General features: G+C 46.9%; 1 protein-coding gene across 3 annotated transcripts in view; it reads right to left on the bottom strand.

The window, feature by feature from the left end:
• The window catches only part of IGDCC4 (immunoglobulin superfamily DCC subclass member 4), a 167,751-nt gene that overhangs the window by 88,653 nt on the left and 53,630 nt on the right, over nucleotides 1–25,468 (bottom strand). For all 3 annotated transcript variants that reach the window (XM_065559187.1, XM_065559186.1, XM_065559188.1), the window contains 2 exons: nucleotides 8,833–8,974; nucleotides 734–867 (listed from right to left, as the gene is read on the bottom strand). In XM_065559187.1, the coding sequence (XP_065415259.1) occupies nucleotides 734–867; nucleotides 8,833–8,974 (276 nt within the window). The remainder of the gene's footprint in view (nucleotides 1–733; nucleotides 868–8,832; nucleotides 8,975–25,468) is intronic.

Below are 25,468 nucleotides of genomic sequence, written 5' to 3'. Positions count from 1 at the left end.
GAGCCAGCCACAGTCACAGAACGAACAAGGTGTGAAGCAGTGCAGGGATCAGACCTATCTGGACCCTTTCACTCTCACCTCCGGGAAGTGGCACGAAACACCCCTGCATTGGTTTGCACCGGTGTCCTGGTCACACAGTGACCCCTGTGCAGCCCCTGTTCAGATGCCCATGCAGATTACTCATTCATGCAGCACAGACAACCCTAATGAGGGAGGGTGCATAGAGACTTGGGCTGGGCCAGTCAAAGGAACCTAAGCGTGGGATTTGGGTGTGACCCCTTGGCACCTTTGAAAATCCCAAACTAAGGATGCATCGATGCCGGATACCCCCACCGCACCACTGAACCTTCTATGGTTCAATGCACAGAAAACACACAGGGCAGCTCCAGGGGTTTTAGGGTGCCGAGGACCAGGAACGGCAGCCGTGACTAGCTTCTTAGGTAAAAACACCACCCCGCATCAGAATTTTGCCCATAGAGTACAACACATAAATAAGCTGTACAAGTCAGTGCAGCACTTGTAAGTAACGGATGCAAAAATACCCTATTATTATAAATATAGTCATTTTTAAATTGTCCATGGCCCCCCTAGAAAGAGTCCAACTATCCCACAAATGATGTCATACCCACAGGGAGACTACCCTCAGCAGCATTTCATGGCAGCTTCACTATTTATAAGAAAGACTCCTCAGCTCAGTTTTACACAGCCGTACAAATGTCCTTTTGTGCCTTACCTTTTAAGACGCTAAGAACAGCATCGTCACTGTAGCGTTTCCGTGCTGCGTTGGTCGCTACGCAGCGATAGCCCCCAGCGTCGCTTTCCCGCACATCTACGATTTGGAGGATGCCATTGGGAAGAGTTATAAACCTGAATGAGTAAAATAAAGAGCATGAGATTTGCTTTTCACAGCTAACACGATTCATACCCTAGCCGCTGGAATGCAGCTATTTTCATTCCTTCTTTATACTTGAGAGTGTATTATGTGCACATCACCAAGGCCTTGGTAGAGAAGAGTGGGCAAGAAGCTCTTTAACCTCCCAATAGGAGAGTTTTAAATAAAGCAAAATGTACAACCCATTAATAGCAATGGAGTCAACGCAGCAATAAAACTTCTGCCTTCTTCAGACTAAGCCTACAGGTCTCTGCTGCAGAAAACATTCTATATTAAAAACTATATGCACACACACACACACACATATGATGAGTAAAAAGCAACAGAGGGTCCTGTGGCACCTTTGAGACTAACAGAAGTACTGGGAGCATAAGCTTTCGTGGGTAAGAAACTCACTTCTTCAGATGACATATGATGAGTGTGTGTCTGCATACGTAGGTAGATAGATAGTAGGAAGAATGCCATCTATTAACCTGTAACGATATGTATATAACTCACAACCCTGGGTTTAGCAGGCCAATGCTCAAACCACTGAGCTATCCCCTCCCCCCAAACAACCAGGGACGTAATAGCTATTGAGAAGGGAGCTGAAGAATCTGTTTCCCCTGCCATCTGACACACACGCGTAGGAGTAACAGACAAATATATTTGGCTGTGCATGCAGGCAGGTGACAGAATTAATTTGCCTATCGCCTACCAGCCACTCTGCTCTTCCCAGTTGAGAAACCCCCTATATTTGCCTTTGTTTGAACAAAGTGTCAGACCCTCTAAGCACCTTCCCCCTCCAAACAGGATTTCAGGGAGTTGCCCTAGAATGAGGATCCAGGAACGGTTGTTTTAAATGAACTCTTCATTAAATGATTTTCTGATGTCTCAAAGCAGGAAGCTGCATTTTCTGCATGGAAGCTAAATACATGGGACCATGCATCAAACATGTGCAAATAATTAGATATCGATAATGAACTACTGCCTCGCGACAGCTCCAAAAATAAAAAGAAGTTTGCCCTGGAAGCCATGCTCTTTTGATCAGCAGATGTTTGTAATCGAACGCTGGGTGAGGAGAAAGGGAGTTACAGACTAAGCAATGCCTATCGCATACTGGCTTTAACAACTCCACAGGGGAGTAAAGTGCTGGTGCTTAGAGAGAGGGACTGGGCATCAGGGATTTACTTCCCAGTTATGCCACTGATTCATTAGCTGGCCTCAGGCATGTAATTTTATCTTTCCGTGCCTCAGTTTCTCCCTTCAGTAAAATGCAGTGGTTCTCAACCTTTCCAGACTATTGTAACCCTTCCAGAAGTCTGATTTGTCTTGCGTACCCCGAAGTTACACCTCACTTAAAAACTACTTGCTTACAAAACCAGACATAAAAATACAAAAGTGTCACGGCTCACTGTTACTGAAACATCGCTGACGTTCTCATTTTTACCACAGAATTATAAAACAAATCAATTGGAATATAAATAATGTATTTACCTTTCAGTATAAGTAGATAGAGCAGTCATTGTCTGTATGGAATTTTAATTTGTACTGACTTCGTTAGTGCTTTTTATGTAGCCTATTGTAAAACTAGGTAAATCTCTAGATGAGTTGATGTACCCCCTGGAAGACCTCTGCGTGCCCCTGATTGAGAACCACTGCTATAAAAGACTTCCCTACCTCACACGAGGGTTGTCAGGAGTCTGGTTTTCGACTCTGCTAAAGCCACTCTGAATTTACAACGGGGCAGTGAAAAAGTGCTGACCATTGCAAAAGAAATCACCAATATGGGACGTTTTCCCCAGAGGCGCCATTAGAAAACTGCTAGGATCATTCATAGCTTTCAGCATAGTACAAACTTTTCAGCTGTGCCCAGTAAAACTAAAATCAGGACCTGGCCCTATAGGAGTAACAGCTTAAAATAGTTTGTTCAAGTGCAATAACAGAAGGGCCAGATCCTGAGCTGCTGTCAATCCATTGATTCACTGAAGTCAAGGAAGCTAAGCCAATTAACAGTAGCTCAGCATCCAGCCAACAATATTAAATACTAATCAGCGCTTGAACAACGCTGTTTACCCAGGGCTCTCAAAGCAATTTATATAGGAAGGCATTGCCCTGATCATCACAGAAGTGTTGAGAAGTGTCACAAAGTGCCAGAGCTGGGGGTCAAACGCTGGTCTTCTGACTCCCAGTCACTAGACCAGGGGTCGGCAACCTTTGGCACGCAGCTCGCCAGGGGAAGCACCCTGGTGGGCCAGGCCGGGCTGGTTTGTTTACCTGCAGCGTCCGCAGGTTCGGCCAATCGCGGCTCCCACTGGCCGCGGTTCGCTGCTCCAGGCCAATGGGGGCTGCAGGAAGTGGCGCGGGCCAAGGGATGGGGACGGCGAACCGCGGCCAATGGGAGCCGCAATCGGCCGAACTTGCAGACGCTGCAGGTAAACAAACCGGCCCGGCCCACCAGGGTGCTTCCCCTGGTGAGCCGCGTGCCAAAGGCTGCCGACCCCTGCACTAGACCACGCCTGGCAACTACGCAAAGCACGGTTACGGCCACCTACCAACCAGGCTACCGTGGCTGACTATTGACGGTTCCATTGCCTTGGAATTAAAAACCCAGCTTATACGGTGTTATACTGAATCATACACCTGATTAGCAATTAGCACAAAGAACAAGCTGGCTGTCAGGTTCTTCATTTTCTGCCTGGATTCCTACACGGCAGCGTCTTTATTTTTTAATATAAGGCCCAAGCCTACATGAGCCTTTTTAATTATAGATGAGACCCAGTTTTAATTGAAGAAGGCTATAAACAGAGCTGCAGAGCTTTGACAGGCAGCTCTGGGTTACCAGCCTTCCTCGCGAAGAGGACACACTGAAAGCTGATTGGTAAGGAAGGGGCAGCAGATATTCTGTGTGTACGGAAGGGAGAGGAGCGACAAGCACGAATGCAGGTTTCACGATCCTGTTGCTCCACTCCAGAAAGTCCTGATGGGAAACTCGGCTGTCTGTAGCACCACACATGGCCCAGGTTCTCTGTTCACTGAGCCAGCTGGGTCTTCAGGCATCAGCTCCCCCCTCTTGTGTACGCTGGTGAATTCGAAGAGAGCATTTTAAGGCAACTCAGCCAGGGAAGTGATGCTGTCACCACGGGGCCCATCCTGCAGACCTTATTGACAGAAGTAATCTTGCTGGAGCCAGTGTGTCCCCTCACGTGAGTCAGGTCTGCAGGACCAGGCCACGTGTGCCCTTGACGGGACAGCAGTTATCCAGAGAGCCACCGTGGGGGCTCCTTGGCCGAATGCAGCAGCACTAAGCCAAACATGTCTCTCTCTATCTCTGCCGAGAAAGCTCCCAGTGCGATGAGATTTATTTTTATCGCGCATCTGCTCTGAGTGTGCGTAATTACTATCAACATATTTCAAACACCAGGAAAGGCATTTACCGGTTCCAAATATAGAAGTCAAACACACTTCCAAAAGCATATGGCTGAGATCCATTACGTAATCGCTTTCGGCGCTGCGATGCTGGAGCCGCCTGTTGAGATGGAAAATCCAGTTTACAAAAACACCCAACCAACGTCCTCAGAGGGAGTTTAACACCATTAGCTCTCACGGCCGGTTTTTGGTCGCATGCCCAGTGTGCTCGGTGCTGTACTACAAATTGAACACGGGCTCCAAAAAGCTCAATCTAAGGGCCTGTCTACAATGACAGGCTATGTCAGAGGCTAGCTGCTCACATACATATCCAGGGCCCCCAGGCAGCCCATGCTACAGAACCTTTCACTGCTGTTGTTATCTGCGCTGGTTAGATCAAAGCTAGCTCAGGTATGTCTACACATGCTGCGGTCACACCTCTGATTGCAGTGTAGACATATCTAAGAGGCACACTGACCGGAGGAGGGGTACCACATACAGGTAAACATGATGTTCCGTTGCAATGTCTGAGCCATCTATCTGTGTGTATGTGTTATGTAAACTATCCTCAATTACTCTCAGCCTTTAGGAGTCCTAACCGCACGAAGGGGAAGGGGTAATTGGGGAGAGGTACCATGTCTTAGCATAAAGAAAAACCCCAAGGTCACCAGCTATCCAATATGTTTAACACAATCATTTTTGAGAGCCCTAAAGTACAGAGACGGCTTCGAAGTACAGCCACTACTAGGGACTGTATTTCCAACCCAAACACAAGGTCTGTGACGTATGGCTCTCCCGAGGAAAGCACGGGCACACAAGATAAAGACGTCTTTACACTTCATCTTTCCCAACAGATCTCAAAGCTTCCAGTTATTTGTGCTCACCACAGTCATGCTCGTCAAGTAGAGACATCAAAAGAATTCGGAGTCGGTACCGTATATACTCGTTCATACGCCAAATATTTTTGGTTTAAAATGACACAGCAAAGAGCGGGGGTCGGCTTATAAACGGGTCTCCAACAAAATTTGATGATTTTAAACTCCATGGAATCATTGAATTGAATATCTAATACATTGTCATTTTGTTTACCTGGAGCGTCTGCAGGCATGGAGCCCCTCAGCTCCCTGTGGCCGCAGTTTGTCGTTCCTAGCCAATAGGAGCTACGGAGCCACTTCCTGCAGCTCCCATTGGCTGGGAACGGCAAACCACGGTCACAGGGAGCTGAGGGGCTCTGTGCCTGCAGATGCTCCAGGTAAACAAAACGTCCCGACCCGCCAGTGGCTTACCCTGAGAGGCCGGGAGCCAAAGTTTTCCAACCCCTGAAATATAGGGTTGGCTTATGAAAGGATCATTCAGATTTTGCTATTTTTACCTATCCATTTTGGGGGGTCGGCTTATAAACGAATGGGCTAATGAATAGGTATATACGGTACAGGTCTGTCACATCTTACGCACATTTAACATGCGTGATTTCAGCTTTACGTGGTCGGCAAAAACAAAAAACAAAAAAAAGAGAAAAATGACAATTTTAATACTGTACCTGTACTGCGGGCGATTCCGCCCGCCATTCAACTCAATGTAATTTTAACTATACGCAGTTTTCGCTGTACGCGCTAACCGCAGAACGGAACCCCCACGTAAGATGAGACAGACCTGTATTTATTTCCCACTGCAATGTAGCAAAGTTTGCCTAATGATTCAGAATTTTAGGGAGACTCTGGCATTATCCCTTTTTTAGTACACAAAGAGCAGACGTAACCTTTCTGTCCAAATGACCTTCATTGCAGGTTAGGATAAAAACAAAAAACAAAAGTAAAGTCTCCATAAAAACAGAGAACATACTGCCAGTGAACTCGTGGCCCCATTGAAATCAATCCGAGTTTTGCCACCAACTTCCTCTAGGGTGACCAGGTGTCCTGTTAAAAGTCCGCTCGGCGGTACTGCGGAGCTAAGGCAGGCTAGTCTCTACCTGTCCTGGCTCCACACTGCACCCCGGAAGCAGCCAACAGGTCCGGCTTCTAGGCGGGGGCGCCACGGGGCTCCGCACACTGCTCCCGCCCCAAGCATCGATTCTGCACTCCCACTGGCCGGGAACCTTTTATTAGTTGATAAATTCTAACTCTACAAGTAGCTTTGCGTGTGAGGTGGCTCTCGAAATATTTTGGTCGAAGACAAAAACAAAAAAATGTCTCTCCTTCTTTGAAAAGTTGCCGACCCCTGACCTAGAGTTTTCTTCAGCCCGTCATACATGACTTTGAGGTTTCCTGTGTCTGAGGCTGTCTGTATCTCTTCACAGAGCTTGATCCAGTAATGTGTTCTTAATGTTGATGAGAGGTAATAGTTCTGCTTCATTTTCTTCAAACTGGTCCTTTTTTGATGATCTCTTTCCCCTAAAGCTGTTTCATGGATTATTGTTCTTAAATCTTCTCAAAATTCCTTTGCCTTCTCTGGTAATGGCTTCCCTTGCATGCTAAATTCAAAATCCTGGCATTTCCTCTGGTTTTTGGTGTTAATAGCATTGATCTTGAGCTTGCTCCTAGGTTTTGCTCTATATAATTTCTTGGCTGTAATCTTCACTTTGCCAAAAGAAGGTGTCACTGGCTTCTTGGACAGAACCAGCATCTGCAAGTCTTGTTTCCTGGAGTGCTGCAATGTCAACATTGAATTTGTACAGCTCACGGTCTATCAAAGCTGACTTCCATATGCTGCTTGTGTATTGTAGGTCATCATCATCTGTCAGATGGGGCACAAATGGACGCACTTCCAAAAACCCAGTCGGATGCCTCCACAAAGGTGAGCTGCAAAAATCAGTGGCCAGCTTAAGGCTTGCCTGGAATCTGGTATTGCAGAGAGATTCTGGGTTAATGCTGCCATTGGGTCCTGACACCCATCTGTGTCAGGTAAGCGTGCCCAGCGTTCTGAGACCCCTAGGCACGAGGGGTATGGCTGATGGACGGAGCAAACGTTCCGTGGCCAGCACTTCCTTGGGCACACTTAATTCTTTCAAAAGCCGATTGTATAAAGTCAACAACAGAAAGCAAATCTCCCTGAAATAGTATATTAGCTAAACATGATTTAAAAGCAAGATCTGAAGCCAATGATTATGTCTGGCTGTTACAAAGAAAGCAATTTTCAAGCCGCCTATGTTGAAAGCAATCTCCACGCAAGTAATTTCGCAACATCCATCGAGCTGTCATATTAAAAAGCCATTGCCCTATCTATGGCATGCTTCCCTCCCCACTCCCACCACACCTTTTCTTTTTTTAAAAAAAAAACACTTATTTTTCTTCTCATACAAAGCAAAAACCTCCCACAAGCTTCAGATCGCCGCATGACAGCCTCAAGGATATAAACAGCTATTCTTACAGAAACAGCCTTTGTTCCCAAATCATTTCTGAATCTCGTTGGGTCTCTTTTTTTAATCCCTTTTTCCCCCTGCTCATTGCGTGGGTTAACTTTCCTCTCTGGAGGAATGCCTCTCCTCTTTCCTCTCTGGGGGAATGACTCTTTCCGTAGAAAATGAAACCTACCGAACTTTAAGGGACTAAAGGACAATGTCGTCATTAGATCCAGAGAGAGCTATGAAGTCTGCAGATCAGGCACTAGCCCCCGGGGTCCTCCTCTCCTTCCCACACTTTGATTAAGACAAAGGAGAAGGGCAGAAGGAATTTTTTTTTTAATTTTTGTATGTATTTTGCTAACAGAAAGTCCACGTTCTGCCTGGATAGTCCCAGAGGATCCCTTAACAGAACCTTTAAGCCCTTGTTAAACCTCTGAGAGAAACAGGTTGAGAAGGAGAATTTGGAAATGTCTTCAGAACCAAATTTTGCATTCAGCTACACCTGCGAAACACCACATCCCGCGCTGCACAGCTGTGTGGCAGCCACGCAGTCTCAGTTGGCCATGGATTTATTACAAACCACCACCTTCGGCACCAACCCTGCGAAGACACACACGCTTAACTCTACACATGGCAAGTAGGCAGTCAATGGGGCTACTCACCATGCAGGAAGTTAAGCACGTCCTTAAATCTTTGCAGGACCACAAACTTGACAAAATATCAAATATCTGCATTTCCTTGACACTCTTTATGCTATTTGTCTCCTTTGTTATTTCTCTCCGTTGCCAGAGTGTCCAAGTCCCAGCCAATCATTAACCACACTGAACGGGCAAAAGGATACTTACAAACGGTCAAGAGTTGGTTTGCTATTGCACACAGCCCTTTGATGAATAGACACTCAATAGTCCTGTTTGACATTTTTGGTTATTAGTCAATTTCACTTCCATGAAATTATCCTTTGCAACTTATACCGTAGCGCTAATGCGGCATATACTGCAGGGGAAGGGCATATTCAGGGGGAGGGCAGTTTCTTTTCTTTTTCCCAAGTTTTATGGATACATTTCTGTTGGTCCTGAGAACATTTGTCCTTACAAAGTCTAAATTTTAGCTCCAAAACTGCCCTGACACCACCCCTTAAATTCCAGATTTTTATAAAAGACACTCGTCTCTTAATTTTATTATTATTAACCCAAGAAAAACACTGGCCACGCACCTGGGCTCTTCCGGAACAGCCACTTGATCCTTCTCCCAGGTGATGACAGGGGAGGGCAATCCTTCGATCCGACACTCAAATCGGGCCATACCATTTTCTTCCACTGTCTGAGACTCTGGCTGTTGAAAAAAACGTGATAAACCTGGAAAAAAGAAGAGAGTTAATGCCTTGACGTTTGTGCTCTGAGAAACAAACGCATTTTCAGTCGTTTGAGAAGCTGTATCAGAAGAGAAGAGAATTCATGTTTTCGAACACACACGAATCTATAATAACGCAATGTACACGCTAGGAAGACTCCTATTATGTGGTAAAACTTGGGACTACAAAATGACCAGGCTGGACAAGAGAAATGCAATTCCTCGCTGTCCTCCAGCCCACTAGCTGGCATGCCCTTAACAAGCCTGGGTGCGTTACCAGAGGCATCTGAACATGCAAATTGGCCTCCTGCCTCATTTTTGCTGAAATGTAACCGAATGGCAGAAGCAGCAGGTCATTTGTCTGCCTGCCCAACTGCTTTGCTAAATGTCCCTTCAGCTTCCAGTCATCCCGTTAGAAGTGGGGAGAACGATACTTTCTTGACAGACAACCAAATCGGAGACCCAGCTTGTTATTGGATGAGCCACAAAATTTGTGCAGAGGAGGGTGAATTTCACCCGCTCCGCTCTGCCCAGCACAAGGGTTACATATACGAGTGTAAAGCAGGAGGACCCACTTGTGCATTAATTGATGTTACACTGGCACCTGGAGGCCACACCCAAGCTCAGGCCCCGGTGGGTTAGGCACTGCACCGACACACTCTCTGCCCCGAAGAGTTTATAAGCAAAGGGAGTATTATTACAGCCATTATACAGATGGAAAGCTGAGGCACTGAAAGGTGAAGGGACTGGCCCAAGGTCACACGGGGGTGCGGCAGAGCCAGGAGCTGAAACCTGCCCGCTGAGCGCCAAGCCAGTGCATTACCCACAAGGCCGTTCTGCCTCTCAGCAAGGAGCTGATTTGCTGCGAGGCCTGCTTTAGCAAGAGTGAGGCGACAGAGGAGCCTGTATCTAAATGCCTTGTTACAATGAAGAGTGATGTGCTGCCCTCCTAAAACACACCCAACTCGGGCTCCCTTTGTCACCTTTTGCTCCTTAGAGTAAGGGGCTTGAGACCTGCTTCTGCTCTTGTTTCTACCCTCTTTCACCCATGGTTAGTGTCCATTCAGACCTGCCCTGGTGCCCGATCCTTCTCCCACTAAAGTGCATGGCAAAACTCCCACGGAGTTCAGTGGCGCAAGATCAGTGCCCCGGATCACAGCTATTTTCTGCTCACTGTCCCGCATCGCACAAGGAACTGCAGGATCAAGAACACAGAAATGAGCACCGGTCTATAAATTTGGCCTGGCTATTAAATAATGCACCACTGAAATGTCTTAGTCACACAATGGACTTTTGAACACAACACACCGGCATCCTGAATAGGCTGTGGAAGGCTTTTATTCTCTTCAACCAGAAGAATTAGAATTTGTTTTAAACGCATCTCCCTTAAATTGCCTATGACATTAAACCTATCCTGCCTTACAAATGCTTTGTGCCATCCTAGAACACAAATGACTGTAGCACCATAATGCACAGCTAAGGTCTAAGCTAGAAAACAGGGAACTCTGTTGCTATGCCAAGCATGAAATTGTACTCAGCGGGCTCAACTTTTATCTGCCAAGAGAGATCCTTTAACATTAGTGTGAAATTATTTGTTAGGCTGATTTATTACTCTCCTCAAAAACAAGAATTCTATTGGTTTGTAGTTAACAACTTTTTACAAAAATAAGACCATTTTTGTGTTTCTGATCCTGGAACCAGTTTAAAGTGTGGTATGGTTTTTAGTTTACTACATTTTTTAGACCACATTCATGCTAAAAATGAAAGGTCCAAAGGGCAAAATGTGTGTATTGCATAAATAGGCCTTTTTAAATATTGGGTTTCACCTGTTTTTGTGTGCAAATATCATTAATTTTTTAAACAGACAATCTGACGCACATGCAGGAGAGCTCACTCACCCTTGGAGCGCCCTCTTGTGTCAGTGTGGGATGTTGCCGCTATCTTCCGCTCCAGCTCCTCCTGCAGGCCGCCTGCCTCTGGCCAAGTCACCTAATTTCAGACCCCCCCCTCCTGGGCAGGGCCGTCCCTAGGGCGGGTGTAGGGTCCGCGGCAGAAGTGACGGATTCGTCTCTTCTGGGACCGACCACACCGGCCAATCGCACCGGCCCGCGGGGTCCAGAGCAGTCGCCCCAATTCGCCCTACCCAAGGGACGGCTCTGCTCCTGGGACATCACAGACAAACCTGAACAAAACTGAACAATTCTTCTGCCTTCTTGGGCTACTGAAGTCTTCTCTTCTCTGCTTACAAACCCTGTCTCAAGGTTCCCACCTACAGGTGCCTACTCTGCTCCATGTGAATTTCCCTCCATTGGAGAGTCCTGCCTTCTCCACAGTCTCTCCCTAGATCTTGCCCCTTTTCTACATGGCCCACCACTGGGACCAATTCTGTTCTGGCGGCCTTCTTTAGTCTGCCGATCCCAAGCCTTTCCGGGAGGAGAGGCGGGAACTCCCTAACTCCTCTTTCCTAGGCTTCCCTCCACAACTGAGCTCCCTCAGGGTGTGTCTACACTGCGCTTAAAAACCCACAGCTGGCCCATGCCAGCTGACTCGGACTTAGGCGAAGGGGCTGTTTAATTACGGTGTAAACATTCAGGCAACAGCCTGGGTTCCAGGAATCTGTGAGGTGGCAGGTCCACTTTCAAAGCACCCAGCCCACCCGGACTCTGCTCCTACAAACCCAGGCTGCAGATCGGGCGTCCTGGCCCTGGCACCTGTGCATTTGCCCTCTGACGTACAATCTACTTTTCCCTGGCAACATGGAGGATGATGGCACAGCCCAGCTATGGAAGCACTGAGCCCGAAGCCACAATGTTTCTAACAGGACCCACGCAATGCAATGGGATCCAAGCACACTTTAAGGCCCTCCCCTTTGGGCGTTGATTTCTGCTGTCTGTGTGGTGAAACAAGAAATCACAAGACAAAGCAAATGCAGTGGGACTTCGCTGGAGAAAGAGGCACGTAAGAACTGTTCCTCTGTGGGGTAGTACCGCATTTTGCTAAGAGTCCCACTGAATTCAGTACGTACAGTACTCCTCGGGGGATGTCAGAGTTTCAAAATCTGGCCCTGAGGTAGGATCCAGGCCCGAAGCCTGCACAGCACCAGTCACCATTTTACCACAATGCCATTTTTTCAGGGCCAGGGGTCAGGAACTGGTTAAGTCCTCCAGGAATATACTCCAGTGGAAAAATGAATGGTGGTACACTGCAACACTATGGGCATTGAAGGAGCAAGGTGGCTGGCATAGAGTGGTGAAAGACATGAATGTATTCAGCATTATTTAAACCACTCTGTCAGGTTTAGGTGGAAGTTTTCATTCAGCCTTGCAAATCTGTCATGAAAATTGACCAGCCCAGCCATAAAACCTACTTTCCCTCCCTTCCCAGGATGATGGTTAGAACGAAAAACTTCGTATTTTACTCTCCAGTCGCCAAAGTTACACACTGCAGGTGAGCGAGTGCCGTTCTGCAAGGCTGCCTTAATGTAAAATGGCAACGCACACTGCACTTTTATTAATGGCACATTCAAACCAAGCACACGACCCTCCACTGACATTTTACACTCAGCTGGAGCTAAGCCCCCTCTGATCATACTTTTAACCCTGTCTCGAAAGGTGACTGCGGTACAATGACATGCCTCTATCCCACCCTTCTCCCCAAAGGTCAGTCTCATCAGTACAGAAGGCTCTGAGCTTGGAGAGATTCCCTGCCGGAGACATTATGCCCTGGTCAGAAAATGTAGTCTATGCATGGAATTTCAGCCTTCTCAAAATGCCTCTCTGATCTTTCGTGCTGCATTTTGCCACCAAATTCTGGCTCCGTTTATTTTCTCCCTTTGTTCCTTTTATAATCATTAGTATTTATTTTTGGATGGTGGCATCCAGAGGCCTCAGCTGAGACTGGGGCCCCATTGGGACACTGTGGAAACACAACCCCAACTAGAACAGCTTACACTCAAAATAGACAAGACTAGCAAAGAGTGGGAGGGGAAACTGAGGCCGAGAGAGATGAAGTGACTTGCCAGAGGTCACCCAGTAGGCTAGTAGCAGAGCTCGGAATGGAACCCAGATCTCCTGAGCCCTAGCCCGATGCCCTCTCCATGCTACCTGGTTAAGTTTTGTAGGATCTGCTCCTGCTTCTCTTGCACACACCTGTCTCCCAGCAACTAGAAACGATAGGCAGAGACTTTGACCTTTAGTTTTCTGCTTCCAGGTCAGGTAACATCTGATGACTGTCCTGTGGCCTGTGTAATGAGTCGGTAGTCTAGTAGAGGTCCCCCAAAACCCAACTGCAATAACTGAAGTGGTAATAGGCAATCTGTTCCGACACCAAGGAGTAAATGGAGCAAGGAGTGAAACTACCCTCTCATGCTGGAAGTGCTCATTCCAGGATGGGTTAGAAGTAAACTGGCGGGCAAGGAGAGAAACTTGCACAGCCATTCCACAGCCTGCTCTGCAGTGAGGACTTTGCTCTCTGGAGTGGCCAGTCTGGGATCTTTCCTCAACACTTAAAATGTTTTATGACTCTTTTGGGGGAGAAAAAGGTGACTCCAATTCTGCATTAATATCAGTGGACCTGCAATTTAACTACAACTGCTATTCCTTTAAGCAACTGGAATGTAGGAGAAACAAGCCTACAAGCAAGTTTGTTTCAATTCCTATTGTAAGCTTGTGTGACCCTCCTAACTACACCCGTAACACAGATTACACATCATGCATATAACGTGGCACTTCGACACCCATTTTCAGCTTCTGCCAGCAGAAACGTGATACACTACAGCACCATTCCTTCCAGACACAGCAAATATGTTCACCCAACAGCTACAATTACTGTAATTTTATAGCTCCTCCCTCGCAAAACTGTTTAAAGTAAATTAACAGCTTTCACAAATGTCGTGATTAACAGGTAGAGAGAGATAACTTTCTGCAGCAAAAACAACACACACCATAGTTTCACTTTGAGGGTATTTAGGGCTCTGAGAAACCTGCAAATCTAATTAATTGACTAAACATCTATTTACATAGTAAACAGACTTGAACTAGAAGTCATCACAGATCAGCCAGGACTCATTTGTAACAGTAACCCCTAAAATCAGTGTATTGACTCTGCCATGTGGCCAGGGTATATAACCTTTTGTATCCCTGTTGCACGGCATGTGACTGACACCCGTAAATAAAGATCAGCCTTTTACTGCTGCCCTCTTGCATGTTATATGCAGTGTTGCTGTAGCCACATCAGTCCCAGGATATTAGAGAGACAAGGTGGCTGAGGTAACATCTTTTACTGGACCAACTTCTGTTGGAGAGAGAAACAAGTTTTCGGGCCCAGACCTGAACAAGAACTCTTGTGTGGCACGAAAGCTTCTCTCTCTCACCAACAGACGTTGGTCCAATAAAATACAGTGCCTCACCCACCTTGTCTCTCTTGCATGTCACGCATTGACTATGTTGTGTCCGAACCTTTGTCAAAAATGAGATCACCTGACTCCATTCGTTTGGAAATAAAGCTGCCAGAGAAGTCCAGGAAGTGCTGCCAAATTTCCCAGGGAGCATTGCAGAGAACTCAGAGAGAGTGAAATATCTCACACTGCTGCATGAGGCAGGGTTCAGTATCCGCTGTCTCCAGTGGCCACTGCTACATCATCTACGCTACAAAGACTGAATTCAAAGCCCAGTCCTACAGCGAACATAGTTCCCTAGAGGCCATCAGCCGGCTAGGGCGACTTCTGAACCTAGCCGGCAAAAGAAGAAATCCAAGCAACTATCCACCACCTTTCCCATTTAGAAAAGGACAGATTACATGCCACATACACACTTGGATTCCTGGATCTAGGTGGTCCCATCTGAGAACAAGCCTGAATTCAACGGCACAATTCTATCGGGCCACCGGTCTGGAATGCAAACTGGCCGAACGTTGGACAGAAGCGTGAGCTCTCCTTCCTTCCAGACTGGGGGTGCAAAAAGAACCAGGCAGCTGAGAATTCTGCATCGAGGAAGAACATCCTTCCCCTGCCGTTGTCTTTCATCCTCTGAAAGGCAGCAAGATTTCGGAAGAACGTAAAGGTTCTGTAGCAGGACGTTTGCATTCTGCTGACTCCAGTAGCTGAACTTGGGGATAAAATGGCTTTCTATGATGTGAGTCTGTCCAAAGGCAGCAGAGACTTAAATGCCGCCAGCCTTTGTAGGGTTAATGAAATCCACGTGCCGCATAAAATGGAGCATTGGTTCAGGTGCAATTTTTGGTCCTACGTCAGCCCCACAAGGCTGTAACCATAGGAGAGGGTCACAGCTGCATCAAAACAAAGGTGTCATAATTACACTGTCAGCTTCAGAAACCTTTCTAGCCCTGAAGCCTGTCTGTGGAACAGCCGGGTTCTTTTGCATCCAGGCCATCGCAATGGCTGGTCTTCTGGGAAAGCTGCTCAGAACCTCCTAGTCACTCCTTCCCAAAACAGAAGTGTGGGAAGGTGCCCGATGAAATTAAAAGGCATTTGAACCAAATAACGAGACGAGTTTATTTTTGAAGGCAATGTATAAAGAAACCACACAACTCTCTGTCCCAGGATACTGTCCAGTTTCAAAAACGTTCCGACGTTTCTAACAATAATATCAGCCGTTGCAATTACACTAGTGAAGATACAAATCCTACAGGCTTTCAATACCGGGGCTTCAGGGTATATAATGAGCTCACCAGCTTGGGAGCCAGGAGGGAATTTCCCCTGTGCTATAGCACATTGTGCGGGTTCCCACCTTTCTTTAAAGCATCCAGTCTCAGCCAGACAGACAGGATGCTGGGCTACGTGGACCCAGGCTCTCTTCTGATGGAGAAATTCTTATGGCTTTACATAGGACAGGTAGCCCATACATCTTGGCAAACCAGATCCCACAAAGGAGATCAGCTTTTGTCAGACTTGTCCTCTTCTCTTCTAACAATAGCTGACGCAACCCCATAAATGAAGGGGGAAAATGCTAGGTCCTTCCTGCTGACACTGGATTCCTTGTCACCTGGCCAGGCCTGAACATAGCTTCCAAACTTAATCTCTTTCACACGTTCCTGGTGAGACAGACTGTCTCCTCTGATCAGTCCCTTTGAGACTCTCGACTCATTTCCGTCTGATACTTCCCCTTCTCCAGTGTGGGAGCCAAAGCCCTTAAATGTCACAGTGGTCCCAAATTTCTGGGACTATTTGGAGAAAGAAACGGACTCCTGAGAGCCTGCACCACAGCCACTGTCTCAGGTTTCCAGCAGAATCCCTGTGAGTGGCTTACTGACTCCGCAGGAGACATGTGACCTGACCGGCCCACTTAGCTAGTCCGCACTGTGGGGAGTGAAATATACCACGCAATAGATTTCTAGGCAGCAAAGATGATCTGCTTAGAGCACAGGACTGGGAGGCAGGAGGAGATGTGGTCTATCCCAGGCTCTGCTACAGGCTTGATGTGTTACTTTCAGCAAGTCATTTAAGACTCATCCAACTCCCAGTGAAGCCATAGTCTTTACACTGATTTCAGTGGGCGTTTGACCAACCCTCCTAGCTTTAGTGCTTTGCTTTGCTGCTGAAGATATTTACCTACCTCACACGGCATCATGAAACTAAGTTCATGATAAGCACCTGGAGATCTCTAGATGCTTTATGAGGGCCAAGTACTGTCATTATTATTATTATTTGCACCATCCTATTGATCAAAAAAGAGTCCCCAAGCCACGTTCAGGATCTGCAACACAGACTCATCTAATGACAGAAACCCACCACCTTCCAGGAGAAAAAGGTTGCTGGCTGACGTCTTCTCTCCCTCGTCTTCCAGACAAGTCTTGTTCTATCGCCTAACATTAATCAGCCATGGCCGACGCAATCAGTATGAAGAATAACTCCATCTGCATGTAAACAAGTTCTGATAGACCACGGTGCTCTATTCCGCTTGCACAGAAACAGATCCCTTGGAATACTCCACTCACACGAAACGAATGCTAATGTCGCAAACGCTTCTCTCCGGCCTGCAAAACAAAATGAGCTGGGGGATGCATTTCATTAATCAACTTCCTCATCACCCTCGATTCAGAAATAAATAGGTTATGTCAGGTGCAAATGCTCGCAGAAGAAGCAGCACTTTCCCCGGGCAGATGGTAATAAAATGAGACATATGAATGCACACATGAAGAGTGACAAGTCTTAGACAGTTCATCTGAATTTGGATGCCATGTGACAGAGCACGGCGAAGGACGGGGGGGGGGGGGGGGGGGGCGTGTCTTTCCCCATATTCTTATAAATATCCATTTTTAAAGATCTAGAAACAAAAATTTGGGGATTTTTTTTAGGATATTCCGGTTTCTGAGCCGGTATTTTTTCCATTGGTCTCCCCTACAGGGCACCAGTCAAAAAAACCAGATCAGTTAAACTGTAAGGCACATTGCTGTACCATACCGTGCAAATTTTTAGCAGTGAGGGTAATTAATCTTGGAGATAATTTACTAAGGGATGTAGTTGACTCTCTATTGTTTGGAGTCCTTAGCTCAAGAAAGGCCATCTCGTCTACGAGATGCGCTCTAGTTCAACCACAAGTTCCTGGGGTCGCTGCGGGAGGTGCAAGGCTGATGTTATACAGGGGCTGGGGGGGGGGGGGGGTGTCAGACTAGATTATCACAATGATCCCTTCTGGCCTTACATGCTGTGACCTATGTTCTGCACAGCTGATTTGCTTTTAGAAGCCTTGAGTAAAATGAAGTGCTGTGTAAGGTGAGGAATTTACTGTCCGATCGGAGAGAGGCGTAAGGCAGACAGGCAATCCTCCACTGCCAGGGAGAAGGGCTGAATTGACCCAAGGTGGTTTTCCCATCTCTAACCGTCATTTACCCTGTGTCTGTCTGCACTATACCGGTCTGTCTCCTGTCCAATCCCCGGCATTTCACAACCCCAAAAAGTCACCCAGTTTATTAAATACTGCTAGTAGCTACTCATCTGGCTCTGTAAATGTATGCGGAAGGAAGAGAAAAGGGGAGAGAAACCGGCCTTTGGGACCCTGTATGCTTAATATTTCCTAAGCAAACCAACTGGTTCACATAGACCCTACCTAAACTGATAACCAAACAACTACGGCTCCAATCCTGCAAAGATTTTATGCACTGGGAGTAGCATTTGACTTGGGTGGGACTACTCACACAGCACACGTTAAACATGTGTTGGACAGGCTCAGGGTCTATTTACCCTTCTACTAGAGTAAGTGTGTTCCAATGGGTCAAGCACAGGTCTGGAGGCCGGGACCCCGGGCTTCCATTCCTGGTCCTACTGAAGATGCTGGGTAAATGCAAACCAATCTGTGCCTCAGTTTCCCCAGTGGCAAACAGCTAATATTACTTACCTGCCTCACATTCATTAACCGTGATTAGGATCACAGGACGAGAGGTATTATAGCACAGAAAAATATTACTGCATTCACATTATTTTCTAACCTAGCTTAGTTTTTAAGTCAAGGACTGGTTATTTATTGGCTCTCACATTCTTAAAACAGCTCTGAAAGCAATTTCCAAATGCGAGGGACTTTAATCTAGGATATTACATTGTTTTATTATATTAATGCCTCAGATCTCGAGAGATCTTTTTCTGTGCCTGAAACCAATACCAGTCTGAACTGGAAAGCCCTTCCTTTCATCTCTGCTTCCTTTTATAAATGGATAGTCACCTTGCGAGACAGCACAGACAGCGTAGAATCTTTGCAACTTAAACAGACAGCTGCTACCGCACTTTACTGCTCTTCACTGTCTAGAACTTTTCCCCTCGAGTTCAGAAGGGGGCCGTACAATATACAGTGACTGCTCCTCCTCCTTACCGTCTCGTCAAAAGACACTGGGACAAATTCTGCCCCCAGTAATACCCATGGAAGCTCCTTGACATCCAGGGATCTAATCTCACTAGGTGCTCAGAAAGTCGCCGGCGTGGACCCCTACGGCAGAATGCAACCTGTTATTTCCTGCTCTTTTTTTCCAACCTCTCTAGGTCCTGCCCATGCTCCTCCTCTGGGTATGTCTTCGCTGCACAGTTCACCTGTGTCGGAGCGCCTCTCATTGGACAGCAGCTGAGTTCTTAGACATCAACGCCTCTCCTCGAGGGGACTGGAGAATGACGCCTCCAAACTAACAACACAGTGTCAGAGTGGGGTTGCAACCCCCGCTGCTCAAAGACACCCTTTAAAAACAAGACCAATACATCTGTTACAGTTCAATCCAGTCCGAGGGATTACGCAGACTGTAAAAATAAAGGAAGCTCTGGAAATGAACATTATTAAAATATTCTGGATGTGTGCCCACCCTCTGCAATTCTAGTCTGTCCTGCATTGGAAGCCGACTGACCTTAGGGGGCCACATATCTCGGGGGTTGGCAACAGCTGGAGGCTTGAGCGTTTATTGTATTCACTCAACACGGGACAGCTTTTTTTTCTTTAACTTTTTACAGAAAGGTCAGTAAAAAGAACCAGGCAGAATGGGACGAATCTAGAGCCGGGTTCTCCACACGCACCCACATGCAGAAATAAGCAAAAACTGTCATTTTTGGACAAAACCTCGAACTCTTCTGCAGAAAGCAGACACTTCTCATGGCGAGTTGAAAACCAGTTTCAAAGGGAAATGTTCAGTCAACAGCCCTACAGAAAGCTGCTTTGCTGAATCCTGGCTCTGGGACCAAGGCGGCTTAGAAGGGGATTGGGTCGGAAGGCCTGAGGGGCCAATTGCTGCCAGGCCCGGGTTGTGCATCTCCTTGGGAAAGGTCACACTGAGCACTGGAAACCTGACACTCGAACATTGGGGCTTGCTGTTGTTTTTCTCTTGGGCCTGGTCTACGCTGGGGGGGGCGATGTAATATACGCAACTTCAGCTACGGGAATAGCGTAGCTGAAGTCGACATATCTTATTTCGACTTACCTCCCATCCTCACAGCGCGGGATCGACGGCCGCGGCTCCCCCGTCAACTCCGCTACCACCACTTGCCCTGGTGGAGTTCCGGAGTCGACGGGAGCACGTTCCGGGATCGATATATCGCGTCTAGACGAGACACAATATATCGATCCCCAATAGACAGATCGCTACCCGCCGATCCGGCGGGTAGTCTGGATGTACCCATAGTCTGAGCACGCTGATTCTCTGTGCTTCGGCTCCAGCCTTTGAGGACAGCTCTTTCCCCATCCCCCACCCTTTTCTTTAGGTCGAGAAACCTGCCTGCCCATTTCTGTGTATTTTCGCCTCCACCTGGCAGGCACTGGCAATGAGTCAGAAGCAAACCTAGGCTCTCCTCACTCTTCAAGAGGGGCAGAGCAGGGGTCGGGTTTGCATGCTGGGTCACAGATCTCCCTTGTGTAGTGAATGGTTTTCCCCTCAACCCCTTTATACTTTCCATGCTTTGCACCAAATTACCTGGAATCGAGGTGAGGGGCAAATATCACCAGTGTATCCTGGGAGAGATGTAGCGAGGTTGATTAGTTTATAACCCTATGAGACCTGAAGCCCAAGGACCTATCTTAAGGTCTAAATAGCCTCTAACGTGACAAGACAAGGGTGCGTTCTGTGGGTTCTATAGTCTAACATAGGCACCTCAGTTGGATGTCCAGCTTCCACATCTGGGCAATCACATGGGCACGTGGGCACCCAAAGGTGCGGACTCGAGCGTGAGGCCTCTACTGCCAATTCAATCTACGAGAAGGCGAGTAGACAGCAGGGCGCAGAATCTGGCGCGGTGACCCGCGTTTTTGAGGATAATGGCAAACAAAAGATTTGATCCAGCCAAGTCTTACTCTGCAAAGCGGAGGGTCTGTTTACATCTCTTCCTAGCATGGTGCGCACACCACAGGGAGCTTGAGAAGTCAGATTGCTCCCTCGGTGTTGGGCTGGATTCGTGGACCTTGCCCGGTCGAGCAGTCTTGAGGATAAAAGCACCGCCTGGTTTTCTTTGGCACCTGCAGTCAGAGTCACTGAACTGGAGGAACGAAGAGCTTGGGACCAAAATCCATTATGCCTTTCTCAGCTACTTCCCAGGGCGTCTTAAAACACTACACCCGGCGCCTGAGGACATCAGCGTGTTGGCAATAAAGCTCCCACTTTACTGCCAGCTTGGACTCTCCTCAGATCTCTTTCCCTGCCAAAGATTAAGCCCCTGCCCTGCTGCTACCTAATGTAGCCAAGGCGGAGCTGAGCTTTCACAAGCGGAAGGCATCACTGAAGAGGAGACACCTGACACCCAGCCCAAGAAGAGCTCGCAGCCTACCTGGAGAGAGATCACTGGCTCCCAAACGGGGCCTCAGCCTCCAAACGAAACAACCATGTGCTTTTACCAGTCCCATCAGGTCCTGGTCCATTCAGTGCTGTTTTCCAACCTCGAAATGACCAGCAAAATTCCCCGGACTATTTCCGCATGAGAATTGCTTCATCAGCATCTTTAACTAATTCATCTGGGGGCAGATCTTCCACTGGTATAAGCTGCCGTTGCTCCGTTGCCTTCAGTGGGACTATGATAATTTACACCAGCTCCCACAGAATCATAGAATATCAGGGTTGGAAGGGACCTCAGGAGGTCATCTAGTCCAACCCCCTGCTCAAAGCAGGACCAATTCCCAGACAGATTTTTGTGCTAGATCCCTAAATAGCCCCCTCAAGGATTGAACTCACAACCCTGGGCTTAGCAGGCCAATGCTCAAACCACTGAGCTATAGCTCCAGTAGCAGGAGCTCTCAGCTCCCACTGCACTCCATACTGGCCTGACCCTACCCTCCTTAGTAATGCAAGTGGCCCCACTGAAGCTACATGCATTAGTAATAGAATAGGATGGGACCCATCATGCTTCTATGATTCTATGCTGCCGTAGCTACCACTGGATCAAGATGGAATGACCGGCTGCAGCCTAATCCCAGTTTCAAATTTGGCAGAAGTGTACACGCAGTGGACTCCAAGCATTTCAATGGCTAGTCTGAAAGGCCCTTTCCAAAGAGAGACACCTCTCCCCCCCCCCCCCCCGCATCTGGAGTTTAAAACAAGCCATGGCCCGGAGACTGCCTTTTAAAAAAAATCCATGCTCCCTCACGGCTCGCTCACCAGTGCTGGAATTGTCAGCACCAGTTCATCTGGCCCTCCCAGAATCTCAGTGTACAAACCAAAACGCACGCTCGAGAAATGATTGTGTGTTTGGGGTCAGAAACCTGTGCACAGCAGCCAGTTATGTGCCAGGCAGTGCTGTGTAGAAATGCACAACGTGGGTCAAATTTAAGTTGCTTTTTAAAGGTAGTTTATTCTATTTCCACAGCGCATCTGGGAGTCTGCAGCGGGCTATCATTATAAATTCCTCAGAAAACACGAAGAGTCAGTCTTCCCAGCAGGCCTTATAGTTATTTATGCCGGCACATACCATACAAGTCACTTGGCCAGCCTGACCAGTTCTGCCCAGACTGGCACCACTAACTGCAACATCCAAGATGAGGTTAAGAAACAAATACACAGGGCAGGCAGAAACAAGAAAAAAAGAGTGTGTAGCTACTTTGGAACTTTACAAGTAATATCTTCCTGTAAATCCTTACTGCTTTATTGAGGGTTATCCATTACCAAGAACACTAATACATTTACAGTAACTTATTACCAGTTATCGAGCAATGCCAACTTCAGAGCAACCCAGATGTAACTAGTGTAAAAATAACTGTTTGTAATTACAGTTACTGGATCTCCCAACACAGCTATAATTAAAAGGACACCACAGATTTAGTTTAGGCCCAATATTTAGATTTTGTTAAATTATTTTAAGAAATCTAATATTAATAGAAATGTTTTCATAGCTTTAAAAAACAAGGAAAACAGTTTTTGGTTGGCTTTTTGTCTGGGGGAAGGGAGAGATATTTAAACACGGCTGTAAAATGTTGAGTCCTAGCGCACTACATCAGTACTGTGTGAGTCCACCCGTCTGTCCGATTAGCCATTCTGCACTCAACTCCATGATATCTGAGCACTTTGGGACGCCATTGTATTTTCCTTTGTTACATTTTCTGTTTAGTTCAATGAAACATTACTAATGATCATCGGTGTTCCTAAAAACTCGTTTTACAAAACGTAGGGGGTAACTTCACCTGCCAGGGTCCCCGGTACTGTCAGGTCTCACTAATTCATCTAACATACCAGTTAAAACAACCCCGCCTTTTCTCTTTTTTGCCTGCTTTCTGCACAGATTGACTCAAGGAGGAGATATGCCAATGAAGGCCTCCCTTTTTAAAGGGAAACACACACCTCCCATAGTAACCTATTCATGACAAGTTCGAGTACAACCCTCAATGTTCAACACTTCTAATATTTGGTTTCCTTTTTGCAGTTTATGAGTAATGCTGTTAGTGTACTGGGCCCTGTCCTGCCAGGTGCCAATCACTGTGAACTACCTCCCTGTAAGAACCCATTGCTTTCAGTAAATCCATCCATTCCATCATATATAGGGTCCTTTAAGTTTTATACATGTAACCAATGCTTACTCTCTGTGGCACTCTGTCTCCCTCTACTGGTGGCTGGGGCACAGATAGAGGTTGACCTGCTACAGCTGTGATTAAAAGAGCAGAGGCCTTTTAGCGCTGACAGTAGAAAACGCAATATTTAAGACTCAGAAGTCCTTGGTTTGGATCCCCACTTAGGTTGGCAACCCACACAGATGTGTCATGTTACATATAAATCAATTAAACTGTTAACATTTTCTTATAACATGTTTTCTGTCGTTCGTGGTGTAGATTTTTTTTTAAAGTTACCTATGTGTTTGTATAACACGTAGCGCAATGGGACCTCTGTTGTAACTGTGGTCTTTAGGAACAACCATAATACAAATAATAATAATTAGCAGGCAAATGCTCACATTAAAGGGATACCATTAATCTGAAATCAAGTAACTTCAAGAGCAGATTGTGTTTCCAACCCTGGCTCCCCTTGCCAAGTTTTGTGGTTGCACAATTTCTATTTCTTGTGTTTTCCATCCCTTACCGCCATGTGTGGGGGACATGAATCAGCATTCATGTCGCACTTCATCTCAGTATCCGGCCTGGGCCAGGGAAGCTAATGATCCAACCAGCAGACCAAATTTGGTGATGAATCCCGGTCATGTGCCACCTGAGGCATGTTGCGCAATCACTAAGAAGGGGGGAGGGATAGCTCAGTGGTTTGAGCATTGGCCTGCTAAACCCAGGGTTGTGAGTTTAATCCTTGAGGGGGCCACTTAGGGAATCTGGAGCAAAAATCAGTACTTGGTCCTGCTAGTGAAGGCAGGGGGCTGGACTCAATGACCTTTCAGGGTCCCTTCCAGTTCTATGAGATAGGTATATCTCCATATATTATTATAAAATGACTGTCATGTGTGAAAACCCAAAACAAATTACAGGGGAGAGCATCTATTCAGGAGAAAGAGCGACACTGAGAAAACAGACCCAAATATTGTTCTCTAAGTTCACAGTACTAGTAAACGACAGCAGGTAAACCATTTTGAGAAAAGTGTGATTTTCAAATTGACAATGTCTTTAAAATTATTTGCTCTTTAAACTAGCTCTGTAATTTACAACAAACTGCCCGGGTAGGACAGATGCATTGATTTTTATTGTACATTTTGCAAAAGTGCCACTTAGCTTCTCTCCATTATTTACCAAAGCATGTCTCATTCACGGTGTTAAAGAGGTAACTGTTAGATAAGGAACCACAGAATAAACAAACAAAAAAACGAAAGCCAACCAACCACGCACCACGGTCATGCCTTTCTATGGATTAACGCTTGCATACAATCAAACTACTCTTGGTGCAAGAGTCTTCTGCTCTGCAGCACTTGTCATCTGAAGCCACTTTTGATTGAAACTGGACTGCAAGCAGTTCCCCATTCCCTGCCTTTAAAGGCATTTCCGAATATGCTCTGGCTCTCTGCAGGCTGAAAGGGGTTATGTTCGTGCACTGGCCCAAGCCCGAGCACACTTGCAGATCCCTGAACCCAGAGAGGGTCATCCTACAGGTTTGAGCAGAACAGAAGCAGCCGAGACCCTTTCTGGGCACGAAAGGGGAGGTTGGCACGGCAAGTTCCTCAGGTGGCGCCCCAGTGCACAATCTGGCTCCTTGCAGTTACAACGGTGCTTCCGAATCTTTCGCTCGCTGAAATTTTTTCGTTGCCACCTGTGCCAGGATCTCACAGAATTGTTCTTCCCGCCCTGTCTTGAGACTCTCAATCCCATTGTGGTTTCTCTTTCCATTTTTGAGACCCCCATACCCATTAATTATCATTTGCTGTTCTGGATGCCGAACTCACCCATGCCTTCCTCTCAGCCCATACAGAGACAGTGTGCAATGTGCCCCCTCTGGGGCCTATCCAGAGGATACGGCTGTTACATCTATCAACTAGCTCAAGCTGTAGAAACACAGACTTTTAGTTCTGGTGATCCCCAGTTCGATCCCTAGCAATTACCAAGAAGCCAGCCACCACAGATGCAACACTGCTTATATCAAGCGCCCTGCAGTTCTCGATCCCTGCA

The sequence above is a fragment of the Chrysemys picta genome, chromosome 10, assembly GCF_011386835.1.
Source record: "Chrysemys picta bellii isolate R12L10 chromosome 10, ASM1138683v2, whole genome shotgun sequence".
NCBI classification, from domain to species: Eukaryota; Metazoa; Chordata; order Testudines; family Emydidae; genus Chrysemys; species Chrysemys picta.
This window is presented reverse-complemented; position numbering and strand designations above follow the sequence as displayed.